This window comes from Ochotona princeps, chromosome 10 (assembly GCF_030435755.1).
Source record: "Ochotona princeps isolate mOchPri1 chromosome 10, mOchPri1.hap1, whole genome shotgun sequence".
Lineage (NCBI taxonomy): Eukaryota > Metazoa > Chordata > Mammalia > Lagomorpha > Ochotonidae > Ochotona > Ochotona princeps.
In genome coordinates, this window is record NC_080841.1 from 35,676,103 (window position 1) to 35,690,565 (window position 14,463).

The following is a 14,463-nucleotide window of genomic DNA, read 5'->3' on the forward strand; positions in this document are numbered from 1 at the left end:
CCATCACCCTTAGTAGAAGCCATAGCCATGGGACTGCCCCATCTGGGCCTTGAACTGAATCCACCTTTGTTCTTTATAAAAATAGTTGCCACTGTAGCTTGTTGTAATAACAAGAAAGCTGATCAGTCTACCTTTCTCTTGCTCACGAAGCTGTGGATCCTTGAGAACATTGAGGTCTTCCTTCTTCACTTCTAGTGGTGCTTTTGCCTCAGTGTGTTTCCTTCCTGCTTTCTATGACTGTGTCCTGTTAATCAAAACAGCCACCTAAATATAATTTTCCTTCCAGCAGGTCTTTTCCTTCATAGTAATTTCCAAAGCTGCCTCAAAGTAAGGTTTTGTGCTGTTTTCTCTGGGTGTGACTAGAAGCCTCTGTTGTGCCTTCTCTCGCGGGAGTGTAGGAGTTGGATACACGGAAGTGGATAGGGAAGCTCCCGCCCTCAGCGTGGATAGTATTTTCCAATGCATCTATTGGGAAGAGGTGATAAGGCAAATACTTTTTTGCAGATAAGATTAAATTATTGTCATTTAAATGAAGACCTGGTGAATGTATTTCTGGTTTGGAGTGGCCGAGTCCGGTATGGGCCTTGCTAGTGAAGATAACTGCCATGTAACATAGCCTGCTCCACCAGCCCAAGAATCTATAGGAAGTGGTCAACATGGTCACTGAGACATTTCTAATCCTTTCAGTGTCTAAACTGTTTTCATATAAAACAAACCACTTTTTGCCCTGCTTGATGAAAGTTTTATCATCATTAAAGTTCATTTTACTTTCAGATATGAAACAGATTTCCATTTATTGAATATTTCAATTAAAAAATGCTTTCCGGCCCAGTGCAGTAGCCTAGCAGCTAAAGTCATCGCCTTGCATGTGCTGGGATCCCATATGGCCTCTGTGTATAATCCCGGCAGCTCAACTTCCCATCCAGCTCCTTGCTTGTGGCCTGGAAAAGCAGTCTGTGATGGCCCAAGGCTGCACTTGAGTGGGAGACCCGGAAGAAGTTCCTGGCTCCTAGCTTCAGATGGACTCAGCTCCAGCTGTTGTAGTCACTTGGGGAGTGAATCAGCAGACGGAAGATCTTCCTCTCTGTCTCTCCTCCTGTCTGTATATTTGACCTTGCAATAAAAATAAATAAATCTTTTAAAAAATGCTTCCTCCTTTAGGAGACAGGAAATCATACACACATTGCTTTAAACTGTATTTGTCCAGTGTTTTATTAAATGTTTGTAATATACTCTGGGTAACATTTTATACCCATGGCACATTTCCTGCTAAATAATCTGAAATTTTCATATTTTTAAAAAATACATGCGTGTGTGAAGTAGGTTATCTGTACTTTTGAAGCCATCTTCTGAAGGTGGGCTCAAACCTTAGGGGAGTCATTAACTGTATTAGGTCACCTGGGTGCTTCACGGGCCTATTACTAAATGCTCCACACCACTGGCGTTTTTCCAGCCAAATCCCTGGTCATGTAGCCTATTTTAATATGAAATCTGTCTGAACCAAAGTCATATCTTTCTGGAAGGTTAGGCTTTTAGAGCAGTATATTAATAATTTACTACCAAAGTACTGAGTCATTTGACCTGCTTATGGACTTATCCCAGTAACAACAAATTATGTAAGTACTCATAGAAGAAAAGCCCAACATTTTAGGCAGGCTCCTTCAATAATACCTTTTATGTGTTTTCTGCAAAGGAATAGTTTATTATGATTTCATGTTTGAATGGTTTTGTTTTCCTTCTTGTTTGTTACCTGACATGACCCATACACCAACTTATATTTTTGTTTCTTCGTCTCCTTTGCGTTTCGAGGAGTCTTTGTTTCCCTTCCTCACATGCAAAAGCTGTCAAGGTCAATCAACCAATTCGAGAAAATAGGTGCACACCACCCTTTTTTACAACATCAAGAATATTGTCTGGATATTTTTGTGAGACATTTCCCTAGCCATAAAAAAGAGCTTTTTGTGTTTATCCATTAAATGGGACCGTTACACAGAGAGAAATTGCACCCAAAATTATTGTTAAGTAATCCAGCTCAAGTCTCCCGTTGTTTTTGTTGTTCCTGGACTTTTTATATACCTTTATATAGAGAAAAATATTTAAGACATCATAATCATTTGCTTGTAGGGATCTTTGGTCTTTGAAAATATTTTTAAGGTTGGCTACTAAACATATGGACTATAAGAGTTTTTATTATAAGTTATACCACAAAAATGGAATTAATATTCAAGTTTTATTTTTAGTTACCAACAAAAAGAAATTCTCTTCCAAAATTATTGTATGAGAGACAAAAACTGTCAGTAAGATATGAAAATATCAATTTTAGTATAATCTCCTGGCACGTGAATTGGTATTTCAAAGAGTACTAACTTAACGAGAAAATGGTATTAAATGTAATGTGCATATAAGATTATACTCATATTTCCAGATGCCTGTGACTAGTTTTTTCCCTCGCATTGTGTCTGTTTATCTCTGTTCATCCCTGTTTTTCTTACCCATCACTATGTGTTGGGTGTATGCAGAGCACATGTTCTAGAGAGCGAGATCTTCTGGAACTGAAGCTACATCCCTTCCACAGCTTTTTCATTCTCGTGTCTACATGTGGGGCTGTGCATTAATATCCAGGCTTTGTGTTCATTGCCACCTCGGAGAACTCACCTCGCAAGGCAAGGGCTAAGATTCACTTGTTCTGTTGCTCTGCTGCTCAAGAGAGCAGCTTGCATTTGGACACTCATCTTGTGACGTGGCTTTTATGCAGCAGCAGAGAGTGCATGAAGGTCTTCCCAAGCTTGGCATTTGTCCACATAGTGTGTCACATCTTAGTATATGACCCACATTAGCAGAATAGTTTTCTCTTCTCCTGGTTTGAGTTTTTAAAGCATTCCATCTTAAAAAGTGTATGTACAAGAATTCTTTTGTGAATTTAAACTTCATCCCTATGTGAACGGCAGGGATGGTACATGACAACTCGGTAAACATTCAGATATCGTCTCTTTTTTTAAAGATGTATTTATTTTTATTGGAAAGTCAGATATACAGAGAGGAAGAGAGACAGAGAGGAAGATCTCCCATCTAATACTTCACGCCCCAACCAGGTGCGACAGCCGGAGCTGTGCTGATCCAAAGCCAGGAGCCAGGAGCCTCCTCCTGGTCCCCCATGTGGATACATGGTCCCAAGGCCTTAGGCCTTCTCCAACTGCTTTCCCAGGCCACAACCTTGGAGCTGTATGGGAAGCGGGGCTGCTGGGATTAGAGCCAGTACCCATATGAGATCCCAGAGCATGCAAGGTGAGGACTTTAGCCACTAGGCACCGTTCCGGGCCCTCAGATGTCATCTTTACAATATATCTTCAACCATTTGTAACAAAAGTTTTGATAGCATTCTTTCTAATAACTTCAATTGCATGTACTCATTTTGTTGAGGGGAGAATTAGCCTGGGGAATATTCATAAAGCACTGCATTTGGTGCAGTGAGTCATTGGCAATTTTAGGACTGGAAACTAAATTCCTAGAATGAAGAAGCAAAGTTCATGGAGAAAGTGGCTACATCATATTTTCAAAAATATAAAAATCTCTTAAATTCCTACCAAGACAGATATTATGGAAATTTTAAACATACTGTGTTTTTGGAGTGATTCATTTATTATGGAGCATAGTTTTTTAACTGACCTGCAGTTGACATTTTCCATTTTTATTGAGGTTTATCTTTAAATATCAGGTAGATCTTTAGGCTGAAATTTTTTCTTTTAATTCATAAATATTTATTAGCTACTTATAATTAAGAGTCACATTTATATTGAATTTTTAAAAATAAGGAATAGTGTATGGGCACATTTAGGAGTACTTAGGGATGCTGAGGGCCAGTAGAGGGGAAAGGGCCTCAAGATACAGGATGTGAATAGGAATAGGATTGCTTTCTCTCCCTCTCTCTCTCTCTCTCTTGCTGTCTCTCCTCCCTCCCGTATGTTTGTCTCCCTCACTCACTGCCCACTCCCTCACTCCCTCTTCTCCCCTTCTCCCTTCTGTCCTTCTTCTTCTTCTTCTTCTTTTTTTTTGGCTATTTTAAAGATTTACTTAATTTGTTTAAAGACAGATTGGAAAAAGAGATCTTTCACCCATAGTTCTCCCCTCAAAATGGCCTCAAACAGAATCCCAGTAAAGTACTTAATATACCTTAACAGTATGATGCTGGATGGTCTGCCTTTGTCTATACCTATTTTTTTGCATGATGTACTTAAATAGCAGAATGTTATAATTGTAACGACTGTATTATCATAATAATATGGGGGACATGGAGAGGATGAAAGGGGAGGGAAAGAGGGGAGTCCCTAGACCTACAAAACTGTATCATGGAAAATAATAAAAATAATTTTGGAAAAAAAAGTGGCATCAATAATTCAGGTGAGACCAGGCCATAACCTGGAGCCAGAAGCTCCATTCAGGTCTCCTGTGTGAGTAGCAGCAGCCCAAGTATTCTGGGCCTCTTCTGCTCCCTTCCCAAGTACAGTAGCAGGGTGCTAGATCCAAAAGAGCAGCCAAGACTAGAGCCTGTACTCCAGTATGACTCTGATAAAGGATATCAACATGGCCAGCAGTGGCTTAACCCGCTGTTCCAAAGTGCTGGCCCTCACCGTTACTCTTTCATTCTATAAATGTTTGTACAGCATGTGGCCATTTACTGCAATAATTCTGGGCACCTGAGGTATTTGAGTGAATGAAACAGAAGAATATCTGCAGCCTCACAGACCAAAGTTATGTTCTATAGAGGGAGACGCAAAGGCTAGTAAGTAATTTATACGTTAGAAGATAAAAACACTGTTCTTTGAAGAAGTATGGGGTGGTGAGTAAGATTGGTAATGCTGGGGGATAGAGAGGATCATAATTTTAAAGGAGGTAGTTACAGAAGGCATGGTTGAGAAAGATCTGAGTGTAGAGTGTTAAAAGATGTGATAGTGTATAAATGTAGCAGAGGACAGTTCCTGGGACCTGAGGAATATATCAAGGAAACTAGTGAGGTTGAAGCAGAAAAAAAGAGAGATGGGACAGGAAGGGGGCAGGTGGTGATGAGAGGGTGGAGGAGTTTGGCAGCAGAAGAGGTACCAGCAACTGAGATGTAGGAGAAGCTAATAGGATAAGATAAAGACAAAGAAGGATGGTTTCTCGGAGGTCAAGGCCATGATCAGCCACATGGAATACTTTCTGTAGAGTAAGCTGAACTCTGAGAATTGCTCACTGTGTTGTGGTCTAGATCTGGGCCTAATACTTGTCTCCTAGGTTCTTATCTTTCACTTAAAAAGCATCTTAAGTGTGGGCACCAATCACCTTACAAAGTGATAAGGTTTATTTCAAAAGTAACGGATTTACGTAGAGAGTGCGCTTCCCACTTACCAGGCTTCTTAAGAACTTGGAAAGGGGAGTAGTGATATCTCTCCTCCCTGCCACCTCCACTGCTCCCAGGTCACAGATGAAAGAAAGAATTTCCTGGGAAAGAGGTCCTTTCCTTAACAGATCTGGTTACATAAGATAGGGGAGAGTTGTCTCCTAGCTGCTGAGACTAAACTAGCTGGCTACCTACCTAGCCCATTTCTGTCAGTCATACAAAGATCACTGATGACCCAGATGAGCAGTTTTCATGGAGTCCAGGGAGGGGGATAAGTTTTAAGAGAGACTTGGTAAGGAAAAGTTGAAGTCAGGCTAAGCACTTTTTTTTTTAAAAGAAGCAGGAAGATGGAACAGCAGAAAAAAAATGGAGTTAGGGGAAGATTTTCTTCAAAGGCATGAAATAATCACATTGTCTGTGTTTTGGTTTAAATGACTAAGTAGGAAGGTGAAGTTCAGTGATGATGTCCACTGAGGCTTCTTGGCAGTACCTGTTGCCACCTGAAGTCCTGGTCTCCAAAATTCCCATGAGTCTTTCCTTCCCATCGGGTTCAGTTTTCGTAAGAATAATATTAAGGCATTCCAGCTCTTAGAGAAGCAATAGTTGTTTCACGTTTATCCATTGCCATTTCGTGACTAGAAAGACAATTTTTTTCTCTGAAAAAATGATGTTAATCTGAAGATTCTTGCTATTGACATTATTAAATACATATTAAAGACAAAAACATTCTACCATCCCCCACACCCAATAAATGTTGCATTTGTGATGGTAAGTTATTTAGCCTATGCCTGAAATCCAAAATCCAAAACAACTTAAAACAGGTTCTCTAATTTTAACGTTTACACTTTGATGCTTTTTGACAATGTAAAATTTTTCAAAAACTGGGCAGAGATACTTCTAAAAAAAAGAAAAAAACAAGATAAACAGCCAGCATTTTAAGGAATAATTCGATGATAGCTGTTTTGGTATATTACTCTTAGAAATGGGCACGTCAGGCACATGTCTGTGCTTTCTACACCTAGCTTTTGTGCTCAGTAGAAACTTCATCTGCAGGGCTAAAAACCAGCCACAGCTGCCATTGAACTAGGAGACACTGGAGGCGTGGTCAGCTGCAGAAATGGTTAGCTCCAAGCAGACTGTGAAAGACTAGCTTGCCAAAGTTGTGTTCGTTTTCAGAGAGGAAAGAAAAGTCGAAATGGCCAGTGTCTTGACTTCATTGTCTTCCTCTTCTACTTACTTCCCATTGTAGAAGAGTGATACAAAGCATGCTTTGTAATTTTGAGTTATTCTGAAGTGAGGATAATTTCAGTGTTGCAGTGAGTTTACAAACACTTCTTCCCGCAAAATGGCATTATATTAAGCGATGTAAAGTTACATGATTCTCTGCTCGTTTTAGAAACAGGAAATTTGGAAATTTATAAAGATAAGAGAGGACATCAAGCTTAGCAAAGAATCTGGAATTCACACTTTATGACCATCAGAAATGGCTGTACATATTACTGATGGAAAGAAAAGTTTGCAACACATAGAAACTTCAGTTACATGTAGGAGCTTATCACAGCTTTTGTCTTTATGAACCGAAGCAGCCCTGGGACTTGAGTTCCAGTACCTGAAAGTTAACTCCTAATTCCCCTGATTATTACCTTGGGGATCTCAGATAACTCCTTAAGCCTCAGTTTTCTCATCAGTAAAAATGTAGACGATCAGAGTTTATATGGGGTAATAAAATTTGTGTATCGACACACTTCCTGTTACAGTGTAAGTATTTATTAAAATTAAAGCATTTGTTGTCATTCATGTATACAGTCTACTGAGTAAATTGTCCAAATTATTGGCATGATATAGAGCAATCTCAAAAACACACGTTTTATCTAGTGTGCATTAGAGTGCTGAACTTAGAAGGAAGAAATTTAAGAACTTTGCTAAAGTCTGAGAAGACACGTTTTCAATAAAATGGAGTTTACTGACAATAATGTAAATGGTGCTTCTAGTTAAGAGAGTCATGCATATGTAAGAAATTGTTCTGTGAGGCCGTGCCTTGTCAGTGTGGGCGTCCCAGCTCCAAGTTCCAGGTGTGCTTGAGTGTGTATCTCTTGGGAAAGGAGATCAACACGCCGGGGTGGGGGCAGGGAATGGAGAAAGAGAGAGAGGGCGGACAGGGAGATAGAACAGGGGGATGTAAGGGGAGGGAGAGGAGTTGAGAAAGCTTCAGTAATTCTTCCCCGCGGAGGTATCATGCTAGCTGACTGACCTCTTTGCAGTTCTTCAGATTGGCTAAGTGTTGCTTGGCCTCGGAACCCTAGCACATGCTATGCCCTCTGGCTGGACATCTCTCTCCTCAGCACCTTCCAGGGCTTGCTTTTTGCTTTTCTCTTTCCAGTTCTAACGTAGTGTTCGCTCAGTCTCAGTGTCATCTCGGTATCCTCACTACATACCGTCCCCCTTAATTTTGTTCCGTCATCTCAGGCTTTTAAAATTTTCCCATAACCATTACGTTTCTGCTAACTTTGCCACAGTCTGTTTCACTAGATCAATTCCATGGTCGACAGCTTGCTTTGATGCCTCCCACAGTCCTGCGCTCCGCCCTGAGCTTACCAGTGCAAAATTTACAATCTGATGTAAATGATAATGTGGTTAGATGGTGTTTATACATTTTCCTGTTCTCTTCAGAGAAGTGAAGCTTACATTTCAGCTTTTGCATAATCATTGAAGTGTCACACAGGAATGACCTTGCAGAGAGTCGTCATCCTCGCATTTGTGACTATTTTGACATGAAGCCAAATGATAGGTCAATCACATTTGAGATTTTCAATATTTTAATAGAAGCTACATGAAATTTGTGGGTAAAACACACAATATTTGTGAAAATGTGCTTTATGTCAACACCTTATATCATTTAAAAACCTTTAGAGTCAATATCATTGTTAGTAAATGATTTCTGGCTCTCCTGCCAAAAAAAAAAAAATCAGATTTCTTGATCTAGAGCAAATACATCATAGAATAAATATACTTCTTCTAATCTGTAAAAACAGAGACCAATATGGAAAATAGAAGAATTGCCTCCCTTACCAACAGGCACTGCAAAACTGAGAATCATTTCCCTTACATCCTTGTCCCCAGAAATCTATCCCATTTCATTTTATTTTAGAAGTGGGCCTACCCAGTAGAATGATGGCATGTCTTTCCGTGGCAAGTCCAGGTGAAAGGAGAAAGTCAGATTTGCCATTAGGTTGGTGTAGTCCTGTGCGTGAGGAGGCGGTTTGAAGTCTTGGGGTTACTGAAGGCAGATGGCGTTGTCTGAGTAGGGGTAGCCTTGGGGTTCAAGAAGAAACTAATCTTGCTTACAGGCATTGCTTTACTCCATGCAGGAAGATCTCCTACAGAAATAGATGGCAAAGTTCAAAGTCCAAGATACCAATTTCAAATAGACTTACAACTCTTTAATTGTAGGCTTGAAAACAAATTCCTTTTGGCTTTTAAAAAAATACAATACTACCTATGAAACTGATGCTGGAAATATGTACTTCTGTGAAACAGTAGAATATGTCCTCAAAAAAAGCAAATGTCATGAATTCCAAAAATGTGTTACAGGAATTGGGTGACGCTTTACTGTGAAAATATTTGACAAACAAACAAAAAAACTTAGATGAATGCATAAGCTTATCTGATTACATGATTACATTTTCCTCTAAGGAGAGTGCACCCATTTGGGGTGAGCTCTGAGGATGAACTGGTGGTAGACATGAGGCACAAGGTGCATTTTGGAAGTGCACAATTAAGAATATGAATATTAAAGGTAGAGGAGGAAACATGGGTTGCTGGAAATGTGATGTACCTTTTCCAGGTACAAGGACAAACACTGTAAAAAACCCAGCGCATCCCGTGAGGGAATACAGAGTCAAAGGTACATCTTGTAATGAACCTACTCAGGAGTTATGGAAATGACTGCCAGCTGTTCCTGACTGAAGACTACTTGAGGCGTGATAACTGAGAAAGTCCATATGGTACCAAAGGCAAATGGTTAATTAGATACATCACTTCTAGTCACATAAATCCACACTCCCCAAAGGGAGAAGACTCATTGTAATGCATATGGCAGGAGGGTGACTTTCAAAGATGCAACAGCTCTGGCAACTAAAACATGCTACTATTTCAGTGGCTGTCATTGGAGCAGAGAGTGTAAGGAAATGGTTTTGATGTCTCTTTTGACAAAGGATATATATATACAAGGACATACAAAGATCATGGGGAAAGTATGAAAATGCAATGTGTGGATTTCAGAAACATTTTTGTCAAAATAAGCTTGTCATTTTTCCTCAAGCTTTTTGAAATATCCTGATATAACATCTGTAATGAGAATTATTGTGCAGGTATACCCTGTGGCAGAGAGAAGGAAGGAAAGGCAGCTGGCTCTTTCTGTGAGCTTCTGAAGATAATCCAGTCATATTTCTACCTCTAAAACAGACCTTTGTTGAGGGTACTCTAGAAGTCAGTGACAAACATCAGTGGAGACTTTCCTTTACTACTTAATTATTTCAATCTGGAAACAGATTCAGTGTAAAAGTTACCTCCAATTAGTAGCCAAGGACTTTGACAACCTTAATTTCTTGTCTCCCTTTTTTTAACTTATTTTATGATATACAGTTCCATAGGCTCTGGGATTGCCCCTTCTCCTTCCAAAATCCCCTCCCCCACTGATTTCCCCTATATTATTACGATAGTATAGTCCTTCAAAAACAGAAGTCCATCATTCTGCTGTTTAAGTGTATCCTGACGTTGTAGGTATGGAGAGTAGCAGAGAGTCCAGCATCCTATTGTCAAGATATATTTCACAGTTTCACTGGGAGTCCATCTTTAATTTGGAAGTAGAGATGCATACTGCATTGTGTCTTCACAACCGTAACTTTTTTTTATTTTAATTTTTGATGATTTTTACACAGTTGATTAGGGTGATAAAGATCAAGGGCTACAGAAAGGTGGGTGAGATCCCCATTTCCATGTTCTCTTTTTTCCTTCCTGTATCTGGAGTAGGGGGTGAGACGAGAGAAGTCACACCCAGCCTCCCAAACACCTCTGCACCCTAGGACGCCACCCTAGGGTCCCCATTCTGGGGCATGCTCTGAGGTTCCTGCTCATGAGGTTTTGATAGTTCAACAGTTCTGAATTATTGCCAATCTTGCCACTCCAAGCATGTTGAAATCTCTCCAGAATCTATTGATTGACATAGTCCACCTTAGAGTCTCCATTTGCCCAGGAGACTCACTGCCAATACTTGGGTGGGGTAGTTGATCTATTTGTTCTGTCCTCTGTCCTATTATGGTACCAGATATCATCCGCAGGCTCCAATGTACTTCCATATACTCCATATGCACCGGATATGCTGTCCACTGCTGCCACTTGATATATATATATATTGTGTGTGCCTGTCTTCCTGTTCTTGATTCTCACTGGCAGAAACTTGGTATCTTCACTAGGGTGCGACCTGAGCTTTCTCAGGAGTGGTAAAGTCTGAAACGAAAACAGTTGACAGTAAGTACTTAGGTATCTTGTGGGTTGTGTACTTCTTGCAAAACCCCCACTATGCTACTGCTGAAGGAAGCCCTTTGGGGTTATTAGGCATTCCCCCTCCCCCCCTCCTGTGTGTCTAGGTTGAAAATTGCACTTTTCCCTGATAAATCTTGCTCAAACAAAAAAGTTGCCGTCCAGGTTTATGACCAGTGCATTTTATATTCACCTCATGACAACATAAATGATCTGTTCATGAGTTTATATTGTAATAACAAAAGAGAGATGCTGTGGGACTCTGATTTTTTGTTCTGTAACCCTGTTCTCTGTATTTTCCAGCATGTACATCCTGAAGAGTGGTGTTAGTGAGCACTCTGAAGGGGCAGTGTGGAAAAAAGGGAGGCAGGCCTAATTAAAAACACTCTTGTTGCATTCACTTGCAGGTTTATGAGATAATGTCCCAACCAACTCACCCAAATACCTGCAGTTGGGGATGCAGTAATAGGAATGCGATATTTACTCTTAGAAAACCTGGAAATGTGCATATTTTCATAAATAAACTTTTAAAGTATAATCCCAGTAGAAATAGCAAAAACTTTCATATCATTTTTTCTCAAGCCTCTGGATCCTATCTATAAGAGGCAATTGGACTCACTGTATTTTGTAACTATTTAACTCCAACTAATTAATCAACCAGGCTTTGAAATTTCATCATAAGGATTGTTACAATTCACACTGTTACATATTCCAATGGATTTGTTTCAGATGGTAGTTTCTCAGTTGGAGAAGCAGTTCAATGTCATTTTGAGCTCAGTTAAACTCATTGCTTTATAGAGATGTGATTACTTTCATGTTCTGATTAAATGGTCAGATCGCTCTCTTGCATCTTGTTTAGAGCAGTATTATTACCGAGGAGCATGGTTTGATTTGTCTGTCCAGTATTGTATGTAGCATTTATTGTCTATGATTGACTTATGACATAGGATATGCTTTCCATCGTATGTAATGGAAAGAGATTATCAGATGAAAAGGTCACATGCTTTGTCTTTGAGAAAAGGATTCATTTGAAATAGAAACCTGACAAACATACCAGGTGCTGGTTACTATAGAGCCAAGGAAGACCTTTCCAGCTGTTTACACTTGGGATGTAAAATGGCAATTTGACATAGACTAACAGTGTGATGTGAGCATCTGCGTAAAAAGGCTACATATGGAGCATGCCCAGAGCCAGGAGTGCGTCCTCCTCCCTCCTGCTCTCCTCCCCCTGGAGATCTCTAAAGATAAGGCTTGAACTTTGCACTTGCAAATGTCATTGCATACGTTGTGGGTAGCACCCCCCCAGGTTTTTGGTTTTTTTTTTTTTAAGGCTCTCATACAACTAATTTCCTTTAACCAGCCATGAGCAGTGAAGAGAAAATTTTAGGGTAATAAGATGCATTAAGTTCAGAATGAGTTGATGCTCGTCTGTGAATGCTCTTGAAGTGTGCTTTATTTTGAAAGCAATATAGAGAATTGGAGTGTGTGTATTTCCCCCCAGCAATGGGAAAATAAGACTCTCCTCGGATGGGAGTCCACCAGGGTTGTAGTGAAAGCCCTGGAGGCAGAAAGAGACAGAAGAGGGGCTTGTCCGGAGCATGGATAGGAAAGGAGCTGGGGTTCTTCAGGGCTCAGCACGCACGGAGAATCTGTGCCCAGGGCTGCAGCTGCGGACGATAAAGGCGCTGTCTGGCTAATGAAGGCCACCTGGATCAGGCTTCTGAAGAGAGCCAAGGGAGGAAGGCTGAAGAATTCCGATATCTGTGTAAGCGTAAAAGCGATTCTTTGGTGGGGATGTTGTTTGCTTTTCTGTTGTTGAAGAGGCAGAGGGTGGTTTGACTGAGTTAATATGATTATGATTGCAAGAGTGGGAGCCAGGGAGATTCTTCACATTTTTTTGAGCTCCTTTTTCTGTGCTGTGATTTATTGCTGGATGAGATATCCCGGGTAGGTGTTTTCTGTAAGCAGCTTTTATTAAATATCCAATGAAAAGGTATTTCAGTGCGTTGCTGATGTTTTTGAAGGGTTCTGGCATCTTACAGTTTCATCAGAGAAAGTACAGGTATATAAAAAGGTATGCAAAGATACTTAAAATTTACTGGAGGTCTCACGGTAATGACATTTCGGAGAGTTCAAGTTTATAACTCGTTGCACTTTTTTTTTATAAAGCTTAAAATCTTTGTAGTTGTAAATACTTGCTAAGTAGATTGTTCTTCAAGCTATCCTTGAAACCTATCAGTGCCCTTCAGCTCTGCACTGCACCACTGAGCTCATTTAATTATCAAGGAACTTGTTCTGGCTTCCAGGAGGGATAGTTTTTGGACTGTAAGACTTGCAAAAGATTGGTAACCTGACAGCTGCAACTACTCCAGCAAAACATGATTTTCTAGCTGGGTTGCTGAAAAATAGACTATTCCCCGCTCCCCTTTTCAGGAATGTATAGCACAATCCAGAAAGCTACCTGCCCCGTGAATGAGTCTTACCTAATGCAAACCTCACAGGGTGACTGCATTTTACAAATTTTCCTCTGCAGGGCTCGGCAGACTCCTACACCAGCCGTCCATCCGATTCAGATGTGTCTCTGGAGGAGGACCGGGAGGCAGTGCGCAGAGAAGCTGAGCGACAGGCCCAGGCACAGTTGGAAAAAGCCAAGGTAAAACCATTTCTTTGCTGCAAGGACTTTCTTTGCATGGTGTGCTATGCCGGTGATGAAAGAACCATAGAAGTTTTTCCTACAGCGTATGTTTGGTGTGTGAGAGTACTTGAGTGCCTGCTGTAAACAGGCACAAGAAGGAGAGCATGTTTCTTTCCCTGGGTGTAAAAGGGAAACTGCATGTGACATGATAACAGTTTACTTTCAAGTAAATGGCTGTTTACAAACCAACTTTCTCCAAGATAAATACGTTTTTTTCTGAGACTGGAACTGCTGAATTGGGTCAGCTAAGTTTTACCCCATAAATATCTTATAATAATGTCTTGTGTTTACAAAGTGGGTTGTATTATGCTTTCCAAAGATAAAGCAACTTTAGATTTTATTGATTTTGTAAGATCCTTCCCTGGGAATACTCTTTATCTGGTAGTGTAGACTGGAGGCAGAAGCCAACGTGAAACCAAGTGAAAGCATTGCTCTCCGGCTCTGTTGCATTTCACTGATTGCAATGATTTGAAATCTTTCTCCGGTGCAGCAAGGAGCTCTTCTAACAGCAGCTCTTTTCCAAGCTCAGGTTATTGTCCAGGTTTTGGGTCCCTTGGTTTGGTTGATGCTCAGTGACTTATGAGTGATCATATTTTAATACAATTGTCGGTTCTTTTTTGAAAAAAAATGATTGCTTTGAAAAGAGTAGGTACTGTGTTGAACTTGCTAGAAAAATCAGGGTAGCATTACAATGCTTCTGCTGGCTGCTTCATCTCTAAGATGAGTAAAATCCATGTGTGTTGCTATGGGAATCGTGGTTTGAATGCATGGACAGCCCTTATGTAATATTCATAACCTCTAGCCCAGCTGCCACGTAGTTTACTGAGGAACTGCCAGGAGACCTTGGCTT

The 14,463-nt window shown here is 40.4% G+C and overlaps 1 protein-coding gene across 9 annotated transcripts in view; it reads left to right on the forward strand.

Moving 5' to 3' along the window:
- The window catches only part of CACNB2 (calcium voltage-gated channel auxiliary subunit beta 2), a 352,771-nt gene that overhangs the window by 236,059 nt on the left and 102,249 nt on the right, over positions 1-14,463 (forward strand). For 7 of the 9 annotated variants that reach the window (XM_004578566.4, XM_004578564.4, XM_004578562.4 and 4 more), the window contains one exon: positions 13,452-13,571. In XM_004578566.4, the coding sequence (XP_004578623.2) occupies positions 13,452-13,571 (120 nt within the window). Of the gene's footprint in view, positions 1-12,275; positions 12,684-13,451; positions 13,572-14,463 lie in introns of those variants that run through there. The other 2 variants (XM_004578567.4, XM_004578572.4) reach the window with 1 other exon arrangement.